This window comes from Monodelphis domestica, chromosome 3 (assembly GCF_027887165.1).
Source record: "Monodelphis domestica isolate mMonDom1 chromosome 3, mMonDom1.pri, whole genome shotgun sequence".
Classification (NCBI taxonomy): domain Eukaryota; kingdom Metazoa; phylum Chordata; class Mammalia; order Didelphimorphia; family Didelphidae; genus Monodelphis; species Monodelphis domestica.
Genome location: NC_077229.1, coordinates 480,039,976 through 480,066,322, shown reverse-complemented (window position 1 = coordinate 480,066,322; position 26,347 = coordinate 480,039,976). Strand labels below are relative to the sequence as shown.

Below are 26,347 nucleotides of genomic sequence, written 5' to 3'. Positions count from 1 at the left end.
ACTGGATCCGAGTATTTTTCTCCTAACATGACAGGATCTCACATTTACCAACACCCTCTGTTCCCAGTGTTTAGGATTTGTTATAAATAAATAAAATGTTGAGTGGATGATATAGTAATTGAAATGGCAGCATGATTTTATTTTATTGCAGATTTCTCAAACCCCATCTAGTGTACTGATACTTGCAAAATATAACGCTTTTTTTTTCTCGACACCCCTCCTATTTCCTTTCCCTTCCTCTCAATTTGCCCCCACCCCTAAGTGTTTTTGTATGTATGTGTATCTCAACCCTAGCCGGAGAAAGCATCTAACCAATCAGAGAGCTCGGTTTCATAAAAGCTGGATTGTGATTGGCTAAGTGAGGAAGAGAATTGGGAACAAAGAAAAGCTCCTTTCAGGTATACAGAGAGCTTCTTTTTGCTCTACTCTCCTCCCTCTGTGTATATGTATATGCATTCAGTTCTGATTTCAATTTTGCTGTCCAGGCTTGTGTATTGGTGCACTGGGGGCTTTTTGTTTCCATTTTTATTTTTTAATTTAAAAAAAGGAAGGTTTGTGACACTTGATGGTCCGTCTTAATAAATTTATTGAAGAGATAATAATTTAAAAAATAAAGCGGCTGCAACAAAACATATTCAATGCAGGTAGAAGGAAAAGGTCAACTCGATCCAATACAGACCGTAAGTACGGTTTAATGGTGTGTATATAGCACGTAGAGGGGATTTCATGCAGGGGAATGTTCGAGTTTTATGCGTTGCCATTGCAGTGTTTTGCTCGAATTTCAAAACAAAAGAAAAGAAACGAAAACACGATAGGATTAGTTTTATTAAGCAAAGGGTGAAGCCTTTTCACACAAATTAGAATTGACCGGTAGTGGGAGAGGGGAGGGTACTATTTAAAGTATATTACCTTTTTTTTTTTAACTAATCAGGAGAATAAAACTGACACAATTACATACTAGTCTGCATAGACTCCATTCTCCTACCCCACCCAACTGCTTGCACTAAAATAATGGAACAAGTAGCTCCCAAGAAGAAAGCTCTTAGTTGGGAGTTATAGAAGCAATTACACGGGGACGAGATTATTTTTGTCCCCTGTCACTTATTAGTGACCGAATATTTGATATTGTACCAGGGAAAACACTCATTACTTGTAATGGTTATTATTACCATTTCCCCATCTCTTTCCAAAAAGCCAAGAGCAACCCACCATTAACCAACAAAAACGCAAACTAAATAAATCCACTAAGCCACGATATGTGTTTGTTGCAGGAGTTAGTCTGGAAGCTAGCAAATGTTTGCTTTATTACCCATTTATCTATACTCCTTACTTATAGCTTCCCTTTTTCTTTTCCTCTGTTTCTGCCTCCCCCCTCCCCCTTTTTAAATACTACAAATTGAGGATAATTTGAGGAAAGGTTTATAACGTGTTTCTTTAAAACATGCTTTGCCTTCGTGTTCAGTACATTTCACTCATTCCTAACTTCAAGGATCTTGTTCTCAGAAAAATGTTTCACATTCATAACTTGTAGCTGTGCCAACAGTGGAAGGAGGAGGGTACAAAGGAGGAATTGGAGACGAGTGGTGGAGGAGGGGGGAAGGGGAGGAAGGGGAGGGGGGAGGGAACAGAGTTTAAGATTTTTTTTTAAAGACCAGATCAGTATTTTCTGGATACGCTTGTCACCCATTTTTGTTCTCACGACAACCAATTGAGCCCTTGATCCTCACGTGATGTGAAAGGCTTGAACTGTAACAAAATCGTTCCTTTTAAATGGTTGGTTGTTGCTAACTCGCCCATCCCCCCACCTACATTTCCTGCAAACCAACTCTTTACCTTCAATCCATCAACAATTCATTACAGCTTTTAGGTTCCAAACGCCAGCTAATTAAAAATACTAAGCCAACCTCCGAGACCATCAGACTAATGCAGTAGGGGGTGGGGTAGGGGAGCCTAGGAAGAGGAAAAAATAAATAAAAGGGAGATGCGCCATTTACAGCAACCAGAAAAACCGTCCTTAAAAAGGTCGCGTTTTTCTTTTTAGACTCTAATTACCGAGTTACCACATGACCGACTGGCTTAAACGACAGTGGAATTTTCCTTCTGGATGTCACTTGGAGATTTTTCCCCCCTTTATGTTGTTAAACATAAAACGGGAAAAGACCAAGCCCCCTTCTGAACAAATGTTTTCATAACTGATTTATCAGATCACTGAGTCATTTACTCAGACCCCTTTTCGTTTTCTCCCTTCTCCAAACACCCCTCCTCCAACACACCCCTTCCACCTCCCTCACCCGCAAGGTCCCCCACCTCCACCCCACCCAACCTCCCCTCCGCTCTTGTCTCAAGTTAGTTCAAGAAACAAATCTGTCAGGCCCGGTGGGGGGGCGGGAAAGGGGGGGAAGCCACTTCCCGACCAACAGGAAAAATCCAGCCCAGATTTTCAGTCCTTTCTTTTTTCTTTCCTTTCACTAATTTATCCTGATGTTAGCACATTTTTTCTTGTTATGAACTGGACGCCTGTAGGTTGGTTACATAGGAACATTACTTACTGATCACGATGACTCAAGGCTGGAATTGAAGACAGAATGTCAAGTTGGGAAAACTTTTTAAAGCCATTTTTGGCTATCATTCTTTATACTTGTTAAGAGGGGAGAAAACACCCTTGGTGCTTCTGTTCTGAATGTGAAACATTATCTTCCAGCTGTACAGTAACATATTTTTTGAGGAGAAAAGGACTCCTTATTCGTTTGCCAAAGGGGAGGGGAAGGAATGGAGAGAGAGAGAGGGAGAGAGAGAGAGGGAGAGAGAGAGAGAGAGAGAGAGAGAGAGAGAGAGAGAGAGAGAGAGAGAGAGAGAGAGAGAGAGAGAGAGAGAGAGAGAGAGAGAGAGAGAGTGAGTGAGTGTGTATGCGCTGGGGGGGATAATGTTATCCAGTGATTATTCTGACTGAGATGTTTTTACTTGGTTTCTGCTTCTTGATCATTTGATGTTTAAGTAAAATGAGGCACAGGGTTGTTGCTGAGTCGAGTGGGAACAGCATTGTGATTTGCTGGCCTAATTAAAAATGATAAAGGATTAAAGGTAAGCAATATGTGTGTGTATGTATATCTATATCTATAATATTTGACAATCAACTGTTTAAAAATGGGAAAGATCCCTTTAAAACCATTTTAACCGATTTTTGCCAAACACACTCATTTTCGGTCACTGAGGCCACCTTGGTGTAGAGGACTTAAAGTATACGTCTTAATCAGTTTCCTATAGTCAGTAATACTATATTTAACGACTGAGCAATTCTGTGACCTAGAAGGAATACTTGAGGCTTATTTTAGATGTTACATTTTCTAAAGGACACCCATTCTTTGTTTCAGCAGTTTTCATTCCTGAGGGCACAGGCACACACACACACACACACACACACAGAGATACACACACACACACACAAAGGAGGTGTGAGGTGTTTGTAGAGGAGTTCTTGGTCCTTTTTATTTATTTATTTTTTGGTATTGTTACCAAATTTTTTTTAAAGCCCATTTTTTCTTTTTCTTTTTTGTTCTTGGTGAAGATTTAGAAATTAGGATAATTTAGACATTAGATCATCCTGAAAACTAGTTTTTAAACTTCTAAGGTCTGAGCTTTTAAAACTAAAATTAGAGAGGTTCAGGAAGGGTTAGGGCATATTATTTCCTTCCCTTTCTCCCTGTTATTTTAGATGTTGTGTAGAACCTAAATTCATTTTTTTGTGTGTGTGGTTGTTCTTAGCTTTCTGGATATGAATCAGATTATTAAATTATTTTTAAAATATACTTTTTTTATCTTGGGTGTTTTTCCTATATGAGAAATAAAACCACAGAAACCTGCTTTAGACAGTAGAAACAGTACATGAGCCACCTTTGCTATATACCTTGTCCTATCTGTTACTTATTCCCTAATTCCCCAATATTAATCATATTATATTCTGGTAACACCCAGACTAGAAATATTCGACTTTTCCCCCCCTCACAGGAAAAGATGAACCTGGACTGAAGGGTATAGACCCGGGACACATACCTGGGGCAGGAAAAAGAAGTGGAAGAGACGACTTTTTTTTTTTAAGAGAAAATCTGGTGGAGATAAACGAATGTCCCCTCATCACCAAAGGAAAGTTCATCGGATTTTCATTCTAGAAATCTTGTTTTCAGGATGTCAGTGAACATTTCCACTGCAGGAAAAGGTGTGGATCCAAACACAGTTGATACTTATGACAGTGGTGATGATTGGGAAATTGGGGTTGGAAATTTAATAATAGATTTGGACGCTGATTTGGAGAAGGACAGACAGAAATTAGAGATGAATAATTCCAGTAACAGCACTAGCAGCAGCAGCTCCAAGGATTGTGGGAGTTTGGCTTCCAGTGGGGCTAATGCTACCACCGTCTTAGCTGATGGCCTAAAATTTGCTTCTGTTCAGCCTTCTGCTCCCCAGGGGAATTCACACAAAGAGACCAGCAAATCAAAAGTGAAAAGGAGTAAAACTTCTAAGGATGCTAATAAATCTCTGCCTTCTGCTGCCTTGTATGGGATTCCTGAGATCAGCAGTGCTGGTAAGAGGCAGGAAGTCCAAGGGCGCCCTGGAGAGGCAACTGGCATGAATTCAGCACTGGGTCAAAGTGTGAGCAGCAGCAGCTGTGGCAACCCAAACAGCAATAACACCAATACCAGCACCAGCACCACTATTGCTGCCACAGGGGCAGCCTCTTGTGGGAAAAATAAAGAGGAGAAAACAGGTAAAAATCAGACCAGTAGAGGCTCAAAGAGGGATAAAGAAACAGGGAAATCCAGGAAAGACAAACATGACCTGCTTCAGGGCCATACCAATGGCAGTGGTGGCCAAGTCCCCTCTGGGGGGCACCTGTATGGTTTTGGGGCCAAGGGCAATGATGGCGGGAGTCCCTACCATTGTGGGGACACTGGGAGTGTCACCTCCTCCCCTGGAGGGGAAGTTAGCAAAAATGCTTCGGATTCAGGGCTCTTGGGGAACTCTATTTTGGTAAAGAAAGAAGAGGATGAGGAGAACCACAGGCGAATCAAGAAACTGAAAACAGAGAAGGTAGGACAAGTCACCTTCTTAGATATTCACCTTGTGTACCTCATTGTTTATTTTTATCTGGGTGCCTTTACATATGTATTACCATAAACTTGGTTTGCTTTTTGGTCTTAGTGGCATTTGTATTGCATCACCATTATTATTTAATATCTGAGTGAATTATTTAGATCTGTGCAACTAATGGTGTTCTTGTAGCTGTTGTGGTGGCAGCAGTGATCACTTCATAGATGGAAGTTTATGTGTTAGTGTTTATAGGAGAGAGAAGAGAGAGAGAGAGAGAGAGAGAGAGAGAGAGAGAGAGAGAGAGAGAGAGAGTCAGAGACAGAGACAGACAGAGACAGAGAGGGAAAGGGAGAGAGAGAGAGAGACAGAGAGACAGAGAGACAGAGAGGGAAAGGGAGAGAGAGAGACACACACACACACACACAGACAGAGAGACAGAGAGTCAGTCGATCAGATAGATTCACTGAAGTTCATTTTCTTCTGTAGATGGGCATCTGGCCAGTTTGTAAGTTGGAGTGTGCTTTTTAATGGGACAGAAAGCACGAGCCCACTTAATTTTCCATTTAATAGTAATTCTTATGTTGTTTCCTTGAGTTCAAGGGTCCTTCCCTTGGAAAGGTACATTAGGAATTCTAATTTGTATCTTTCTATAATTTTTTAACCACCTCTAAAGGAATTTTGCTATAGATTCAATGATCCAGTGCAGGCTTATGTTAGAGATATTCTCATTAATGGATCAAATGCCATGTTTACTATACTAATTCATAAAAAAAGATATTAAATCCAGAATGAGGTTAAACAGGTGCTTGTATGCTTTGGCATCACTATTTCCAACAACTTTTCCTCTAGCTTGGTTTGGGACCATTTGGATTTCTACCATTTTTTTTTTCTGAAACTGTTTAAGAAAGAAATGAAATGAGACAGACTCGGGGTGTTATGTTGTATTCATAAAATAGGAAAAATAAACAAAGTATACATAAAAAAAGGTATCTGGAATGATGAATTTTATCCATCTAGATAATTCACACATTCATTGCCCCCCTAGCCTTATTATGTTCTTTTAATCCCTCCTATTTCACTTAATTGTGTAAGTAGATTGTGCAGATAAAGCCCTAAAAAAAAAAACAAAAAAAAACACCCAAACCTACTCCCTTTATTGTCTGGGAAATGAGGTCAGTCTCTTATATTGAATTCAGATAGGCTCTGTAAAAAGCCAAAATTGCTCTGGCCAGAGGATAAGAGATTTTTCCATGTAGTTAGTTGGGAGTTGTGGTTTGTGTCAAAAGAATTCCATAGGTTGTAATTTGCAAAATTTGCAAAAACATCTACCACCCTGCTTATGTCATGGTTGTCTAGAGATGTTCTTAAAATTTCCTCTTTCCCATCTCTAATTTCAGGATGTAAATTTTGACAGTAAAATTGTGTTTTAATTATTAATTTGTATAGTAACTTTTGGATTACCCGTTGAGGTAGTATTTGAGTATTTAAATTGACATTTCAAAAGGTAGGCAATCCTTTTGATTATCTATGAAATTTTCTTTGGTGTTAATTTAGATTTGGTGGTTGTAAAAACTGGAGAGCTTAATTAATATGAGAAAATTTTCCATGAAGTGCTTCTTTTTTCAAAGGAACTGTTGATGAATGGCATTAAATTTAGTAAAATAATCACATTTTAAAGTAAATTTCTGTTATTCTTTAGTATAAACTTGCTCTCAATACAGTTCTTCATTTTATTTGAAAGGTGTCCTCAAATATTATTATTAACTTGGTACAGTAGGACACTTACTTTTTGTTGCCATTTGTCTTCAAATTGCAGTTCTAATCTGCTTTAACCATCTAGATAAATTGCTCTAATCCAGTCTTCACAATGGCTGTGGTTAAAGAGTCAGAGGCATTTGATTGGATTCAGTGGCTGCCTGGAATGTGGGAGGTGCTGCCCTTTTGCATCCCCCTTAGCCTTTTAATCTTTCAGCCAAATGTTCACATTCAACAATTTTGTTTAGCTGGCAATCCGGACATTTCAGTATCTCAAAGACTGCTGTCATGGCAACAGAGATTAGAGTTTTAGGATGCTCTAATATTTTCAGTTTTTGTGTTCTTTTCTCAAGTCACAGAAGAAATTGCAGGAAGAAATAAATTGTTAATGTACATACAAACCATTATCAATCAGCATAATGTGGGTGTGATAGCAAATTTATATAACCTAAATTGTGAACAGATATGTCATTTTATATTGGAGAAAGAACACTGTTTTAAACCATTGCTCGACCTATTTGAAATAATATCTGCATTTCCAATGATATCCACTGTTGTTGGCACTCCGTGACTTTCAGGGAAGGCTTCACATGGCCAAATCTTGTAGTGTTAGTCATTGTCTATCAAACTGCCATGTTGGCTTAGTGTCTTAAACAGCATCCCTTAGGGCTTCCTTTTTACCCACATTGCAGAACAGTTTCTTTAAAGGATGTTTCCTTGCCTTGGTAAATGGAAAGAAAATTCTGCTTAATACTACCTTTCAAAATACCTTTGTTCCTTTGATTTGTTACAATATTAATTAAACTTGAATTCAGAAAATATTTTCTAATGGTGTGAGGATATACATAATAATTTTGGAATGAACAAGAGGGTTTCCATTTAGAGTGAATTAAATGGTGATGTTTTTATTTTAGAAAGTCTTCTGTGGTGAAATGATTCCTGAGTTCTCTTGAGATTAAGGCTTAAATATACACTTTGATATTCAGACTTAGAAAATTAACTGCTACCAAAACCTGAATCATATTTTTTCACTGTAAATAAAAGCTGAAGGGGGTCAATTGTTTATATTTGTTCTGTTGGCAGGACTCAGTATATTCATAAAAATGACTGTCACTTTTACACTTTCGCAGAATGCTTATCTATTTCTGGTCTGTTTATTTTTTTCTTCACCACAGAAAGTCACATAACACATGATAAATTATATCTTGTTAAGAGATGACTGTGCTCCAGTGATTCTCTTATGTTGAAACTGCAAGTACATTATTGAAGTCACCGCTCCTTTAATATGTGAAACAAAGTAAAAAAAGGTTACAATTCTAAGATGTTCTAACTATATTCACAGAATCCATTTTTTTTTTTTGTTAAGCCACTGGTGATACATGTGAATAAATAGATTTGATAGGTGGTCTAACAGCTCCTAGATTTGTAGTGTTTAAACCCTCCTTACTCCCCCTCCCCTCTCCCTACACCCCCCCCCCCCAACACAATAATAGCCTTCTGTTGTGGGTAAGAAGCATCTTCCCACACAAGGTTATGAATTAAATTTTTAGGGCACTGGAATGTTCAACTTGGCTAAATGAGCATATCTGTGTAAATATATTTATGTGTATGCTCTTGTCAAATGACTGTAGAGTCGCAAAATATCATTATTTTTTTAAAAAGCCTTCTAAAAGAAAGACATATGATGAAAAATGCAAAAGGCAGAAGGACTTTTAGTTTTTTCTTATATCTTTTAAGGGAAGTAGTCTATTAATATTATAAATATATAAACTCATTTCCTCTGTAGTAATATAATTTTCATAAAAATTGAGTTCTGAATGTTGCCTTCTTTATTAATTTAATCTCTATCTAAAAGAGAACCAATAATTCATTTTTCTCCTGAAAGATTTTTTTTTAAGTTAGGTAAGAACATGCCTACATTGATGGGAAATATGTTTTTCAAATAGCTATTTCCCCTCCCCCAAATTCTGCTTGGAGAGGGCAGTTTATCCACTGTGAAATAAAAGGGCAGAAAGGTCACTTGCTGTAATTAAAGAACAAATGCCATTGTTGTTTGACAGCAAACTGTTTGGAAAGCTACATGAGGGATTTAGCTGTTAAAAACATTGATAACTCTGGGTGTCTAACAATAAGTAGTGTTCAAGGTTCTTAATTTTCTATAGTCTCTACTAGAACTGTGACAGTGCTTTCTGAGTTATGTGAATAGGTGCTGCCCTTTTTTAGCCAAAGGAAGCTTTCTGAGAAAACCTTTGAACATTCTGAATTCACTTCTTAGCCAGTGTACCATTTAAAATAGTTTATGGTGTGAAGAATTGAAAAGCATGAATTTTTAAGTTCATGAATTTGGTTTATATTCTTGGAAGTAGCAAATATTTTTCTTTGGAGATTACATGCTTTTTATAATTTGGTAAATACTCTCTAAATAAGGGGGAAAGTATTGATTTCCCAAATGTTGACTGTTATTTTGTTAATCATGTTGTTGCAAGACTAAAGAAATTATAGTTATATAAAGACCTTTTCCCCCCTACAAAGTAACATTTTATAGGTGAGTAAATTAAATGCATATTGAAAGTGCTAAGAGAAAAAAAATCTCACAAACTATATAGGTGTTCAATAACCAGATTCAAATACCATGGAAAGTACCATCTGTTCTTCATTTTTAGCACTGAAAAGGGGAATTGAATATCCGAAATTTGCTCCAATTTTGACTTTGTATGTTTTTTTAATTTAAAAAAGTTCACCTGGTACTTCACTGAAACTTAAAAAATTGCAGCAATATGAACAAGACTGTGAAAACACATGTACCTACATTTATTTTAACCAGTTCCACTTTTATTTAAAAGACTTCCAGAAGCTCAGTCCACAGACTAATTTATAACTGTGATTCAGTTCCTTCAAGGCAAACACATAGAAGGGGTCAGTTCTTCAAAGATCTTACCACTAAATGCCAGTATTTGAATTATTCTGTCAATTTTCCATCCTTTTCCCCCCAATGACTCCAGAAAGTTCTTAGCAGTTATCCAATTTTTCATGATAAAATTATTGACTAAAATTTTGTTTACATAGAAATTTCTGTTGTCCAGAACCATCCTATAGACTGGTTCATTGCTATAAAAAATTTTCTTAATTATAACTTTTGGGTTCTGGATTCTAAGGAAATAAGAGTCTTGACTAAGGGGCCTGTATAAAACACCATACTGTCTTTGTTTGAGATCTTTTATTGAAGCTAATGACTGGTCTTGTGCCTTCCTGAGATAAATGACATTATCTCTGAGTGGGCTGACAGGAAACAGACATGTTAATGGTGAAGCTGCAGGGAGGATCAGCTCTAGTTCTGACAAGAGTAAAGAAGAGACCCCTGGTTGTGATCATTAACACATAATGCATTTTTGCCTTTCCTAAGAGACCCTTGATAATTGGAAAGCTATTTTAGCAACAAGCACTTAAATCATAAATCTACAACTCCTAACATCTTTGTATGCTTAAAAGTAGTAAAGCATGTTTTTTGTTAACAAATGTACAATCTTGGTTTTTAAACATGATAGCAGGCCCAGACAGCTATACTAGGAAAAGCTCTATTTTAACCTTCCCACAATCAAACTATTTGTTCTTAAATAATACTGCCTTAGTGTTATTATCATCCCTGAAATTTTAGTCTGTTTTGGCTATTTACATTTTCTATAGAAAATGTGAGATTATCTGAGATTTTTTTTTAATTTTAAGAATCTTTTTTTTTAAAGGAAAATATAAAATGATTTTTAATGGGTTTAAAGATTATATAGTTGTTTGATACTGATAACTTTTTCTTTTAGTGTGGTTTTTGTAAAAATGATTTAAATTCAGTTTTAATAGTAGATAGTCTTGATTTAGGACAATTTCTATGAATAAAATCTACAGATAGGAATAGTATAATTATATCATTCTTACCATTAACCATTGATGGTTTCCACAGTAATTTTACTATGACAATATTGTCCAGAATCCTGAATTTATTATCTTTGTCCATGTTTTCATTAAAGATTATTTTGTTTCTGTTTCCTAACTGCTTGCCTTCTTTTTATTTTCCTCCTTAAAATAGTAATCTGAACTAGTACATTATTTCAGTCCTGCAAGATATTATCATAAATCATTTTTTTACAGGTTTTAAAAAATAACTTAACCAAAGCATTTACATTATTTTTGGGGTGGAAAGGTGTGATTTTTACTAATGGAATGGCTTAGAAACCTGATTTGTATTTTGACATTCTAAATGCATACACCTCTTTTTGGCATTGTTTGATTGAGAAGTGCAGTAATCACAGAAGAGAACATACAATTATTTATGATGTTTTAGAAAATCCATAGCAAAATTGATTATGGTTTGGTAGTAGTGTAGATAAGAGCAGCAGTTTAGAACTGCTTTATCACAGCTGAAGTTCACACCAATGATGTTCTCTGTTGCAGTTTTTTAAAATTCAGGATGAATGGTTATGACCTGGGACAAAAAGCTTTCCCAACTGAATGAATAGTTGTGAAGCCATTCAGAATGGTGTGATTAGCATTTGGGCTGCTCCTAATGTTATTTTCAGAACTAAAAATTAAGAAGTTGGGAATTGACACTTTAAATTCTGTATAGAAATAACTTTGGGAATGAATTAAAAGGAATTTTTTATGTCTGTGATTATGCTTTACATTTATTCTTTGTAAAGCTAAAAATAGTTTGCAAAAATGTGTTAATTCTTCTAATGTTTGGTAGGGCAGAGTTACCATAATCAGAAGGACTGTTTTCTTTTCTAAAATGGGTTATTTTTCCAATGAATGTAAAATAAAATTTAGCCTTGATAATATGGTGTTTTCTCTGTTGTACTCAATGTATTTGAGGCTATTTGGAGGACAGAGACACTGACTTGATATGATTTTTTTTTTTTTTTACAAACACAGTAGTGAGTGGTGAGTTTAAAATGCAATTATATCCCTTTTAGTTTTTTTGTGTTTTGATTCTTATTCACAGCGACTATTTTAGTTCAGCTTCTGTATTTTTGTCTCTTGGGAATCTTTGTTGCCAGCTAGCAACTTAAGAAAAATGTGCCTTCAGGGACATTTAAGCATATTATAATAATACCATATGAATGCAGCTTTTATAGTTTAAAAGAGCAAATAAAAGTATATTGATTATATTTTGCATTGTACATAATGGCTTTAGAAAGCTGATATTCAGTTTGTGGAATTGGCTTATTATGTTAACCAGAGAGCAGATGGCATCACGCCACAGATGTATAATTTTACTTAAAGGAATTTTAAAGGTTTTGATTCCCCCCCCCCCTTTATTTCCCTAATGGCTTCTTTTTATTGAAGAGTAACTTGAGGAGACCTGGTAGCAATTTTATTGCCTTCCCCTGACAGATTGAAATAATAGCTTGGTCACTGATTTTATATCAGTCAGTGTGATTCTGGTTTTTATCATTGTGCCTGTGAATTTTTTTATAAATGGTGTTTGTAATATGTCTTAAGAATTCTAGTATGTGTCATCAGCAGAAGACCAAATTTAATTGGTCACACTTTTCATCTACCAAAAAGTCACTTCACTTTTCTAATTAAAAGAAAATTTCTGTGTTTGAGTTTTTCCCAGGAAACTCTAAAGCACATTTGGCCCCTCAGGCTACAGAGAAAATGTGTGCTTTAAGGCTTTTATCTTTACCTCTGAATAGGAATATAGGTTGAATTTAAGTTATTCTCACTAAGTATCTCTGCTATAAATGGTGCACTTTCCGTTATGGTTGGTTTGTTTTTTTTCCTATAACATAAATAGTAAGTTTTCTAAAATTTGAGTATAAAACTACTGTTTGTCTATGCATTTAGATTCCATAGTTGTCCCTATGCTTCACCTTCAGCATCAGGAGTCAAAAGCATCTTGCAGCTTTTTTTCCCAAGGTGTTCAACAGCCAGACCAAATTATTCTTGGATTTCCTGTCATATCCTTGGCTGACTTTTGTGCATGGCTCATGTTAAAATCAACAATAATGTTTGAATTGGAAGGTCTTTGGGTTTTCATTCTTAATGGAAGACTGTTTATTTGTGTGTGGTTCACCACAGCATATGAATAGTACTATCAAATATAGGCTTTAGTAGGCTTATGACTTAGGGCAGCAGCAGTAATTTAGTCTTCTGTTTTTGGGTTTTATCTCTTCATTCTTTTGTGATGGAAATGAAATTAAAGCTAAATCTTTACAGTGTAGGGGAAAATAGAAACAAGAAATAAAAACTGTATTAATCCAGTTCAGGAATTGGGGGGGGGGGTGAATTTGTTGGAAGGAAAGTGTTAAAATAGAAATGTGGTGTATAGTGGAAGGGCCACAATTTAGCTTCTCAGAGGTGTGTGAAAAATAAACACTGCAGTTTGGGGAAAAAAAAAATGAGGCTCCCCTCCCCCCCTTCCCCTTGAACATGATTTGGTGAGTTACTAAATTTTCCAGGTTTGTGATTTTATGACAAAACTGCAAGTCTTGTAACTTGTATGTATCTTTTTAGCTTCTTATTCTAATTTAGTAAATAAAATACCATGTTTTCAAATTATGCAATTGCAATGAATGGATATATCTGAGTTAAATTTAGTATTGCTTGCTCTCTTTCCAAAAGGGTGAGGGGGAAGTTCCCTCTACAACTTTTAAACAGTAAATGAACTCAGGATCAAACCACATTTCATCTATTACCTATTTTTACATTCTCTGCCCAGATCCTTTACCTGCCTTTCTTTCTCATGATGCTGCCAGTAGATGCCAGCCACTGAAGTAGAAATCGAGCAGCTGTTTGCATTACACCACTGCTACAATATGCTCCATAATCTTCCTTTTAAAAAAAGAAAAACAACAACAAAAAAAACTTTCTCCCATTGACATTTGTGTAGCTTAGTTTTTCTATCTTCTGGTTATCACATCAGTAGCTAGAATTTTTTTTCTTTTAAATTTTATTTATTTTCTTTCCTCTAGAAACAGCCATTGGGATTGGTGTGCTTTTTATATTTTGTCAGTATACTTTTTTTGAACTCTATATGCTTTTTATGTTCAATCCAGAGCAGTTTTTGTACTGCCTTTTTCTTCCTCCCTTCCCCCCCTACTGAAAAATAATAGTTTCATAGGTCTATGCTGTTATTGCTGAGATATGACTGAAACACATGGAGTACAGTGAAGCTCATTCATTTTCATCTAGTACCCGTTTATTGCCTTGAGCACTGTAAATCTGTCAGCTCTTCACGATGCTTTCACCTCTTTCTTCATTTGCTCTTGCTTCTAGTTTGACAACGTTCCCCTGAGGCTGAATTCTAATCTGCTTCCAATTAGTTGCAAAATGTGACTGAAATTTCCACATTATGACTGCTGTTTTACTTGCATGCACACATCCAGAAACAAATTAATGCTCTTGAATATTTATTTTTTGAACCCTTGGATGTATTGTAAGAAGAGTTTCCAACTGTTTGGAATGAGTTCCAAGAACTGCATTTTTCTCAAATCCAAATACTACATTGGAGATTAAAAACATTTTTTTTGCTAGTGATTTTCATCCTTGGTAAACCTCTCCAAAGATTATCTAAAATGTATTATATGTTAAAATTATGCAGTAATATTTCCAGTTTTTGAAAAAATAAACCAAAGATTCCTTTTGTGTTTTTGCTTTGCCACTTTATAATCCAGAAATTCCTTTACAGTGTTTTAATAGGAAATATACATATTTCTTTCTTTAGTACATTTAAACAAGAAGACTAAATGCTTTCTATCTTCACTTTTTTTAAAAGATCAAACTCTAATATTATTGCTTGGCTTTTTCATATATGTAGGATGACCAGTTAAAATGTAGATTTATACATACATATATGTGTGTATATATATATATGTTCAGAGAAATGAGATCAGGGTAAATGTGCCTTGTATTTACATGTTTGTAAGAATGTTAGTTGTAAAATAAAACAGTTGGTTGGACTGTGATATTCTCAGTTGGGAAACATATGACAGTCCTATAATTCCCAAGTTAGCCAGTCTTTTTTTAAAACTAAAAATAGAAAGCATTGTTCTCTCTTTTGGGGGAGGTGTCACCAGTGGTACTTTTTTCTGTCCTTTTGCCATGATGAGGCTTTCTCTCTTCTCCCTTTCAGTGTTCACATAATGGCAAATACCACAATTGCTAAACTTGTTATAATTTTGGCAACTAGAGAGAAAAGTAAGGCAATCATCTACTGTTTCCCTTTCAGTCATGATAGCATTGTGTCTTTGACATGGTATTTGTAGAAATTTTTTGCTTAAAATATGTTCAAGAAAAGTTTGTTAAATTTATAATGAATATTTTAGCTGTCTTGCAGTTTCTAGATAGATCTCAGCTGAAATAGATTTTAAAAAGGCTTTAAGAATTTCATTGATGGTAAACTGCTGAAGTTTATCACCTTACTAAGTATGCCATTTACAAATGAAATCTGCACTTGTCAGTTGCATAGTATTGGTTTAAAAAATAATATCATTGCCAAAAGTAAAATTGATAACTTGATCTCATAATTATATATGTTATATATGTGTTGCAATTTTTATTCAGCTCTAAATTCAGTATTTTTAATCCAAAACTGCATAGCTGGTCAAAACCAACTCCTGATGGGTTGTATTGATAATGCCTCTCTCTTCCTTACACTTAGTACACTTTGATGGAGATAATATTAACATTTTAAATGATTAATTTTTTAAAACCTTAGCCTCCATCATCTTGGAACCAATATTAAATATTGGTTCCAAGTCAGAAGACCCAGAAGGGCTAGGCAATTGGAGTTAAGTGACTTGTCCATGGTTAACTAGGAAGTGTCTGAAGTCAAATTTGAACCCAACACTTCCTGTCTTTAGGCCTGGCTCTCAATCTGCTGAGCCACCTAGCTCCCCATAAATGATTAATTTTTTAACTTAAAATTTGTCCCTTGTGGAATGGAATTAATTATGGGAGCTACTCTAGCTTTAATGTGAATTTTCAAATAACATTGCCTACTAATTATCCTTTAATGAAATTAGTTTACTATTGATTCCTTCCTTCTCCCACTTTCCTTACATTTTGAGGAAAGCAAACAAGACAGCATTTGTATTTCTTGTTATGTTTGCAACTTAAAATAACTGCTTTAATTTAAGGGCACCTGTGAAATCAAATTGGAAGCAGTATTTTGAGGGGAGAGCTGGGCATTAACCCAAATAGGTAGATACATATTCTGTTTTCAAAAAGCTGAAGTTCATGAGAAGCAATAAAGGCTTTTGTTGATAGCTTATACTTTTTATATCTTCTAAATGAGCATAGTGCCTTTTAACCATATGAGCTCTAAATTATAGAATCTAGGAAGCCTTTGTGTTGGACAGCAGCCAAACAGCCACAAAAGGAACTAGAAATGAATGGTTTAATTGTAGAGCAAATCATTTACAAATTAAGATTTATTTGGTAGCTAAATCCTATGGAAGAGGAGGTGAAAGAATGAGCACTAATGTACAGAAGATGGATATCTGTTGTGTTATTGGCCATGTTCAACTAATTTTTTTTTATCCCCTTCTTTAACAAAGAAGGAAGAAGGAAAAAAATGCATTGTTAATGGTGAGGATTGTTGAGCTAAGTGCATGTCTTTTAAAACTGGGCAGGGGGAGAAAGGTCAGTGTAAGTGTATGTATGTCTGTTGTCTTGTAAGAAGACTGACAAGTAAAGGTTCTTTTAGCCAAAGGGCACCAATTGTTGGCAATATGAGTCTGCCGCTTTTGTTTATATGAATTGAAAAAAATGAGAGAGGAAATAGTTATAGAGTAAGCCAATGTTAATCTGAGCAAACAATATACTCACTGGAACTTGACAGTCAAAAATGCAATTTGGCCTGTTTATAGAAATTTATCCCCTCCTCCCCTCAATCTACCATGAGGTTTTTCTTTCAATGCATTAATTAGGGGCTGTGCTAATGGATAAAGAGAGCCATTGGTTATTGTTTTACAGTGGCACAACATTTTTTGAAGTGTTTGTTGCTTAGCAGTGTGAATTTCAGTATGTCATTTTCAAGACTGGCAGGATTTAAGAGTGGAATTCAGGCAGACCCTCATTGTAAATTGAGTTTGTCCTGCTAATCCAGTAATGAAGAAATAGGCTTAATTTACACACTGGTAATGTGTGATCTCTTTAAGTTTCTTAATTCTACTATTCTTCCTGCCTCATCACTCCCACCCCCAGCAGTTATTTTCCTAGTTGTGGTTAAAACTGCTGTTCTTATATAAATCATCCCTTCTTAAATCTGAGACATACTCTGCTTTTTGCAGTTATTATAAGCTTATTTGGTTTATTACATTACCCAGTTTTCTATGTAGGCAGTGAAAAGACCAATTTCTTCTATAATATTATAATTATGGCCAATTGACTATATTTAGTTGGCAAAATTCAACTTTAACATAGAAGTTAAATTAGAAACAGTGCTCCAAGTGACCTGGATAGTCATTCCTTTATTTTTACTTTCGGTAGAGACTTTTGATTATTCCTTTGGAATTTTGGCATTAATATGATAATTTAGAAGTTGCTTGCTATTATTGCTCAAATTACTGTACAGATGATTTTCTATTGAAAGGAAGGGAAGAGAGGGGGACTGTAGAGACGCTTAAGAGTTTGGATTGATCTGAACACTTAAATTTTGTGGTACCTTTGCTAAATTTGAGAGAGGGAGGTGGTCCTTAAAAGATGACATCCCATTAACACAACTAGTCAGAGGGAATAATTTTGTGTGAAGACCAGAAAAGTATAATAGTTTCAGCCCTTAATGTGTGCGAAGACCTGAAAAAACTAAATCTTTATGAAGTCTAGTTGATGTAAAAAAATGTGTACGTATATACATATATATATATATATATACACACAATCTGATATATGAACACATATATACAGATATACATTTCTCCCTTTTCCCCTCCCCTCTCACTATTGAAGAAAGAGCACTAAATCTGTAGTCACAGGTCTCAAATTCAGAATCTGAAACTGCTTTGTTGGATTTGTCTCAATGATACATTGTGCCAGTCACTTAACTTCTCTTTACCTCAATTTCTTCATCTTTAAAATGAGAGAGTTGGACAAGACGACCTTTAAGGAACTTTATAACTCTAGATTTCTGTATGAGGCACTAAATATTAGGGAAAAATTTGTTCTGTGTATTTTTTGTGCAACATATGCCAAATACATGAAGAACATACAAATATATTTGAATTAAATATGGACAACCTCAGGAGTTATTTAGATTTCACTCTGTTTATATAGTAAAGGCTTGGACTACTGAAATAAGTAAGAAAGCAAATTTTTTACGGACCCACTTGTTTAAAATAAAAAACACCTAGTGATATTATATGTCAGTTTAAAATAATCTTCAGGCTTGCTATAATATGTAATAAGGATTTACCAAGTCTCTTAAGTTTTCAGTGCTGTTGAATTAAAAAACACCCCCGCCCCAAACAAAACAAAACAGCACCTTTAAGCCTAGGTGACTGCTAGTGATTTGAAGGACATTTAAAAAATTATAATGTAAGAAATTCAGTGTAATTTTTGACCAAAGAATAAAGAATGATAAATATTTTGATAGGCATCAGCATATGCAAACTGAATATTTATATTTGTCCCTTTCCCCTAAAAGATGCTTTAAAATAAATTCTAATTAATGTAGTTTCTCTGTTCCCTCTATAAGGTAAGAAAGTTTTCTTATAAAGCTTGTTCAAAGTGATTTTCATCAACCAGCCTCCAGAAAGATTTAGTTTTTTTAATCCTTAACATATATTAAAAGCCTAAACTCTTTGAATCAGCACTATATGAAATAATGTTGTTGTTGAGTCAAGTCTTATCCTACTGGTCATATACTTTTCTTGGCAAGGCTACTGAAGTGGTTTGCCATTTCCTTTTCCCATGGATTCACTGGATCCTTTTGTAAAGCAATCAGAGGTTAAGTGAATTACCCAGGGTCACTCAGTCTGAGTTCAGATTTAAACTCAGGTCTTTTTATCTCTGGATAAGCACTGAACCACATCTGCCTCCCATAAAATCATAAGCACATATAATATGAAATAAAAGTCATTGAAAGTTTTTCTTTATTGAAACTTTCATTTTCTTTGTGGTTTATAGAGCATTTCTTTGATAGAGGTCTCATATCTAAAATACATAAGGAACTTTGTCAAATATACAAGAATATGAGCCCCATCATAAATGGTCAAAAGATAAAAATAGTTTTTGGATGAAGAAAACAAAGCTATATACAAATATATGGAAAAATGCTCAAAATCATCATTGATTAGAGAAATAAATCAGACTCCAAGAGAGTACTGTTGTTCTATAGTGATTAAGATGATTTCTTTGACCAATAATACATAGAAATTTGTCAGAATTTCCAAATTTTCAAACTGAAACAAGTGTTTATATTTAGTTGTATTTATTTCCTGTTTGGTAATAAAAGGGATATTTAAGGAAACCAGAGTGAGAATTATATATATATATATATATATATATATATATATATATATATATATATCAGGAAGAAGTGTCTGATGAATGAGGAAAGGCCAGAATCACAGAGACTTTTGATGAAATCTTGATTTTGATAACATTTATTCAATGTCATTTTTAGTAGAAAGATTTCCCAAGAGCAAGTCCCTCAAGATCTCCAAAGATTAAATGTCTTAATGTTAGACTTTCAGGTTGGATGACATGTGGTAGGGTATTTTCAAGGTTGCATGGAGTCTTTTCTGACATCCTTGCTCTTATATTATGTACCTATTTCAGTCACTTTAAAGATTTTCTTTACCACTAACAAGAAATCCTGGGATATACTTCATACGGGGAGCATTTGCACAGCCTTGGAAAACATTATAACTGATTTGAGAGTACAAGATCAAAATGTGAACAAGATTTCAACATGCATTAATATGCCTTGGCCTGAGTCAAGACAAAGCTGAGTTGTGACACTGATTACTTTGGGATCCAGTTCATGTATGGATTTGACTTGACCATAATAAATTACTTTTAAAAATTTTACATTGATATCTTTATTTATATCACCAAACGAGTTATGGGTACCTCAAAATCCTTTTCCTTTGCCTCTTCTTGAGAGCAATCATTTATAACAAATAAAAAATAGTATAACTGCTAGCAGTGCACTGAAAAAGTCTCAAAATATATACAATGTACAACATTTGTGAATATTATCACCTCTGTGGAGGTATTTTCTTTTATATCTTCCTTCAAGCTTTGCTTATTCTTTGTAATTTTGTAACATTGATTTTTTATTTGCGGGGGTTCTTTCTCTTTATAATGTTATAATCATTGTGTATATTGTTTTCTTGACTCTGCCTCTTTCACTGTGCATCAGTTTTATCTTTTCATGCTGCTTAATAGTCATCACATTTGTCATTTCTTTCAGCTGAGTTGTATTCCATATATTCATTTACTCTAATTTATTAACCTGTTCTCAAATCAATGGACATCTAACTTGGTTTCCAATTCTTTGCAATCAGAAAAGGTGGTTCTTATAAATATTTAGTATATATGAAGACTTTCTTTTTATCAGTGGCTTTCTTGGGATTTTCCTAGTAATTTCTGGATCAAAAGTTTGGATGTTTTTAAAGTAATTTTCTTTGCATAATTCAAAATTGTTTTTTAAAAAAAAGATATTTTATTTTCCCAATTACATGTAATAACAAATTTCCACATACATTTTCTGAAGTTATAATATCCACGTTGTCTTCCTTTCTTGCTTCTTTCCTCACTCCTTGAGAGGGTAAGCATTTTAATGAGGGTGATATATGTATTATCATGCAAAACATGTATCTCTATTGTTCATTGTTGTAAGTGAATATTCATATAAAACCAAACCCACAAAATAAAAAAAAAACAAAAGTAAAAATTAGTATCCTTTGATCTATATTTAGACTTCAGGAATTCTTTTTCTGGAGGTGGTTAGCATTCATAAGTCCCTCATGATTGTCCTGGATCATTGGTCACTGAGAGTAGCTAAGTCTTTCACAGTTGATCATTGTACAGTATTGCTGTTACTGTCTACAGTGTCCTTCTGATTATGTTTAATTCACTCTGCATCAGTTCATGTAGGTCTTTCCAGCTTTTTCCAAAATCATCCTGTTCATTATTTCTTATAGCACAATAGTATTTTATCACCGTCATATACTATAATTTGTTTAGCCATTCCCCAATTGATAGATATCCTTTCAATTTCCAATCATTTGTAATCATAAAAGGAGCTGCTATAAATATTTTTGTGCAAGTTGGTCCTTCCCCCCCTTTTTTTAATTTCTTTGGGATACAGACCTACTAGTGATATTATAGGATCAAAGGGTATACAGTTTTATTGTCCTTCAAAATTGCCCTCCATAATAGTTGGATTGGTTCACACAACTCCACCAGTAATGCATTAGTGTCCACATTTTGCCAGATTCCCTCCAACATATATCACTTTCCTTTACGGTGATATTTGCCAATCTGATAGGTATGAGGTGATACCTCAAAGTTTTCTTGATTTGCATTTCTTTAATAAAGAGTAATTTAGAACATTTTTTCATATGATTATTAATAGCTTTAATTTCTTTGTCTGAAAACTGCTTGTTCATATCCTTTGACTATTTGTCAATTGGAGCATGACTTGTATTCTTTTAAATTTGACTTAATTCTCTGTATATTTGAGCAATGAGACCATTATTGGAGAACTTTGTTATAAAATTTTTCCTCCCAGTTTTTTGTTTCCCTTCTAATCTTGGTTACATTGGTTTTGTTTGCACAAAACCTTTTAAATTTAATATAAACAAAATTATTCATTTACCATCTTGTAACATTTGCTATCCCAGATTTGGTCATAAATTCTTCCCTTCTCCAAGGATCTGACAGGTAAATTATTCTGTGTCCTCTTAATTTATTTATGATTATCACCTGTTTTGTCTAAATCATATACCATTTTGACCTTATATTGGGATTGGGTGTGAGATAATTGGTCTATATTTAGTTTTCGCAATGTTGCTTTCCAGTTTTTCCAGCAGTTTTGTCAAATAGTCAGTTTTTAACTTGAAAGCTGGATCTTTGGGTTTAGCAAACACTAGATTGATAAACTCATTTACTCCTGTATATCATGTATCGAATTCGTTCCATTGATCCACTATTCTATTTCTTAGCCAGTCCCAGATTGTTTTGATAATTACAGCCTTATAGTACAGTTTGAGATCTGGTACCACTATGCCACCTTCTTTCACTTTTTTTTTCATTAATTCTCTTGATATTCTTGACCTTTTGTCCTTCCCTATGAATTTTATTATTTTTTCTAGTTCTAGAGTTTGTTTGTTTGGTATGGCACCCAATAAGTAAATTAATTTAGGTAGAATTATCATGTTTATTATATTAGCTCAGCCTACCCATGAACAATTAATATTTTTCCATTTGTCTGTTTTTGAGTTTATTTGTATGAAAAGTGTTTTATAATTGTGTTCATATAATTCCTATGTTGTTCTTGGCAAGTAGATTACCAAGCATTTTATATTGTCTAGGCTTATTTTTAAAGGGATTTCTCTTTCTATTGCTTGCTGTTGGACTTAGGTGGTAATATATAGACATTCTGATGATCTATGCATGTTTATTTTGTATCCTGCAAATTTGCTAAATTCATTAATTATTTCAACTATTTTTTTAGTTGATTCTCTAGGATTTTCTAAGTATACCATCATATCATCAGCAAAGAATAATAGTTTAGTTTATTCATTGCCTACTTTAACTCCTTCAATTTCTTTATCTTCTCTTATTGATAAAGCAAACATTTCCAATACAATATTAAATAATAGTGGTACTAATGGGCATCTTTGTTTTCTCTTGATCTTATTGGGAAAGCTTCTAATTTATCACCATTGGCAGATGATACTTGCTGATGATTTTAGAAAAATAGTACTCATTATTTTAAGGAAAACTCCATTTATTCCTTTAGTTTTCAGTGGTTTTAATAGGAATGGGCATTGAATTTTGTCAAAAGCGTTTTCTGCATCTATTGAAATAATCATGTGATTTCTGGTTGGTTTTTTGTTTATTTGTTTTTATTGATATGGTCAGGGGTGCAGATAGTTTTCCTAATACTAAACCAGCCTTTCATTTCTGGTATAAATCTTGGCCTGGTCTTAGTGAATGATCCTTATGATATATTGTTATAATCTCTTTGCCAGTATTTTATTTAATATTTTTGGATAAATATTTTCTTTCTCTGTTTTTTGATCTTCCTGTCTTAGATATCAGTACCATATTTATTATGAAAAGAATTTGGTAGGACTATTTTGCCTATTTTGCCAAATAGTTTATATAGTATATTAGAATTAATTGATAATTAATTGTTTGATAGAATTCACTTGTGAATCCATGTGGCCCTGAGTATGTTTTCTTAGGGAATTCTTGAAGGGTTTTTCAATTTCTTTTTCTGACATGGATTATTTTTAAACATTAATTAATTAATTTATAATATTTTCCTCTGGTTACATGACTCATGTTCTTTCCCTCCCCGCTTCTCTCCCCCTTTTGGAGCTGACAAGTAATCCCACTGGCTTATACATGTATCATTGTTCAAAACCTATTTCTGTATTATTCACATTTGTAATAGAGTGATCTTTTAATGACATAATCCCAATCATATCCCCATCAAACCCCATGATCAATCATATGTTTTCTTGTGCATTTCTACTCCCACAGTTCTTTCTCTGGATGTGGATGGTGTTTTCTACATTGTCCTGGATTATTGCATTGCTGCAAGTGAAAAGTTTGTTACATTTAATTGTGACACAATGTATCAGTTACCGTGTACAATATTCTCCTGGTTCTGCTCCTTTTGCTCTGCATCAATTACTGGAAGTCTTTCCAGTTCACCTGGAATTGCTCCAGTTCATTATTTACTTTCGGTACAATAGTCTTCCATCACCATCAGATATGTGAAAGGGAATTCTTTATTCTCTTTGTCTATTTTGAGTTAACATTTATTAACACTAACTTAAGTACCCCTAGTTAGTATCTCACCAGACTGTGAAGTGTGAATCAGACTTTCTTTTAGTACCTCACTAAGTAAGAGTGTTTGCAAGTCATTTGCTAAAGTGGGTAACAATCCAGTCAGTCAGGAAACTGTGAATCCTTTTGATAAGAGTTTACACCTCCAGAGGATGAAAAGTGGATCCCGCAAGACACTGCCTCCCTGGGCAGTGCTAGACAATTTGAAAGCTGTGATGAGGGGAAGGGACAAGAAGTCACTATAAAAGCTCTGAATTTCTGGGGCTAGAGGTTGGTTTCAGGAGTCGACCTGGACAGGTCATCTTCAGCTTGAACTGCCTCTTGGAGGGAACTTGGGTGAGTGAATACTTGACTTTCTTTTCCTGACTTCTGGAGAGAGATTACTTCCTGGTTTATGGTTAACAAGTCGTGCCAGGCTGAGTAGGGCATCAGAGCAATATTTAGTGTGGTAGGCTAAATATCTTCTCTGCCTTCTTTTTGTATTTCTCAACTTTCACTCTTTCTACCTATTTTGTAAATAAAAACTATTGAAAGTAATTTTGACTTGAGCTATAATATTTTAAATTGGTGACCACCATATTATTTATAATTTTCATATATTTTAGTTGAACACTTAATTCTAATTCCTCACAGACACCACAATTTATTTAGCCATTCCCCAATCGATGGACACTCCTTCATTTTCCAACTTTTTGCCCCCATAAAAAGACTGGCTGTATTTTGTACAAGTATTTTTCCTCATTATGAGATGGATTATTTAAGTGTTTTACTTCTTATTTTGTTAATCTGGGCTGTTTATATTCATCCATTTCACCTAGGTTATCAGATTTCTTTTGACACATATTTGGGCAAAACTGCTCCTGATTGCTTTAATTTCCTCTTCATTGATGGTAAATCCGCCTTTGCCATTTTTGATACTGGCAATTTGGTTTTCTTCTTTTTTAAAATCAAACTAACCAATGCTCTATTCTATTTGCCCCCCACCCCCAACACCAACTCCCTTATTTAATTCTTATATTGAGCTTTATTAAATTTTCCTTAAAATTTTTAGAATTGCCAATTTAGTCTTTAAATGGGGATTCTTTTTTTATTTGAAAATTTTTATTTAATTTATTTAGAATATTTTTCCACGGTTATATGATATATGTTTTTTCTGTCCCCTCCTTCCACCCTTGTCCCATAGCCAATGAGCAACTCCACTGGATTTTACATGTGTCACTGGTCAAGATCTACTTTCATATTTTCTAATATTTGTATTAGGACGATCACTTAGAATTTACATCCTAACTGGGGATATTTAATTTGTTCTTTTTTTAGTTTTTATAATTGTATGTCCAGTTCATTGATCTTGTTTTCTATTTTATTGATGTAAACATTCAGAAATATAAATTTCCATCTAAGTACTGCTTTGGCAGTATTTTGATACATTGCCTCTTTATTGTCATTATCTTTAATGAATTTTTTGATTGTTTCTATGATTTGTTCTTTTACCTATCCTTATTTTTTTTAAAATTAATTATTTATTTATTTCCAATTAATTTTTTATTTTTTCCCATGGACACTTATTGATTATAATTTATGTTGCTTTAGGATCTGAAAAGAAAGTATTTATTATTTCTGCTTTTCTACATTTGGTTGTGATTTTTTTATGCCTTAGTACCTGGTCAGTTTTTGTGTATGTGCTATGTACTGATTAAAAGAATCTATATTCTTTTTTATTCCCATTAACTTTTCTCCAGAGAGCTATTAGATCTAATTTTTCTAAAATTTAATTCACTTCTTTCTTGTTTATTTTTTGGTTCAATTTATGCAGTTCTGAAATTTGGAAGCTATACTATTTGTTGTGTATATGTAGTATTAATATTATTTCATTGTTTATACTACCTTTTATCAAGATGTGATTTCCTTCCTTATGTCTTTGCCTACTTTCCAAGTTGTTTTCTGTGGGAAAAATTCTTCACTCTGTCCATTTACTTGTTTTGCCACTGCAGTATTCATTTTGAAGTGTTACTTTAAGGTTGGTTGGAGAGGATTCTCAGAATGGTTTGAGCTTATGTGCTCTGTCATTTCCCAAATGGCTTTTTTAGAAAAATGGTTATACTGATTTCCGTCTCTACCAAAAACCTACCTGTGTCCTTGTCTTTCTAGAACTCCTCCAACATTGAGTATTCCTGTCTTTTGTCATTTTTGTCATATATGTTAAGTGTGAAGTTAAATTTCAGGGGTCATTTTGATTTACATATCTCTTATCAGATAGTGACTGACAACATTCTTTCATATGGTTTTTTAATAGTTTAGAGTTCTTTCTTAAAATGTCTATATCCTGTGACCTGTCTATTAGTAAATGATATTTGGTCATATATGCATTTATATGTATATATATATATATATGCATATATATATATATATATATAGTTTATATGTCTTTTTAAAATTCCATTACTTCCCTTAACCTTTGTGGATTATTTATCATTTATTA

General features: G+C 34.1%; 1 protein-coding gene across 5 annotated transcripts in view; it reads left to right on the top strand.

Annotated features, from left to right (window-relative positions):
• Positions 1-431: 431 nt before the first annotated feature.
• Positions 432-26,347, top strand: part of ZNF608 (zinc finger protein 608) — a 318,252-nt gene continuing 292,336 nt past the window's right edge. Inside the window, exons 1-2 of one of the 5 annotated variants that reach the window (XM_007486482.3) lie at positions 2,383-3,081; positions 4,006-5,088. In XM_007486482.3, the coding sequence (XP_007486544.2) occupies positions 4,183-5,088 (906 nt within the window). In that variant the 5' untranslated portion in view covers positions 2,383-3,081; positions 4,006-4,182. Of the gene's footprint in view, positions 681-2,382; positions 3,082-3,137; positions 5,089-26,347 lie in introns of those variants that run through there. The other 4 variants (XM_007486479.3, XM_007486483.3, XM_056824697.1 and 1 more) reach the window with 4 other exon arrangements.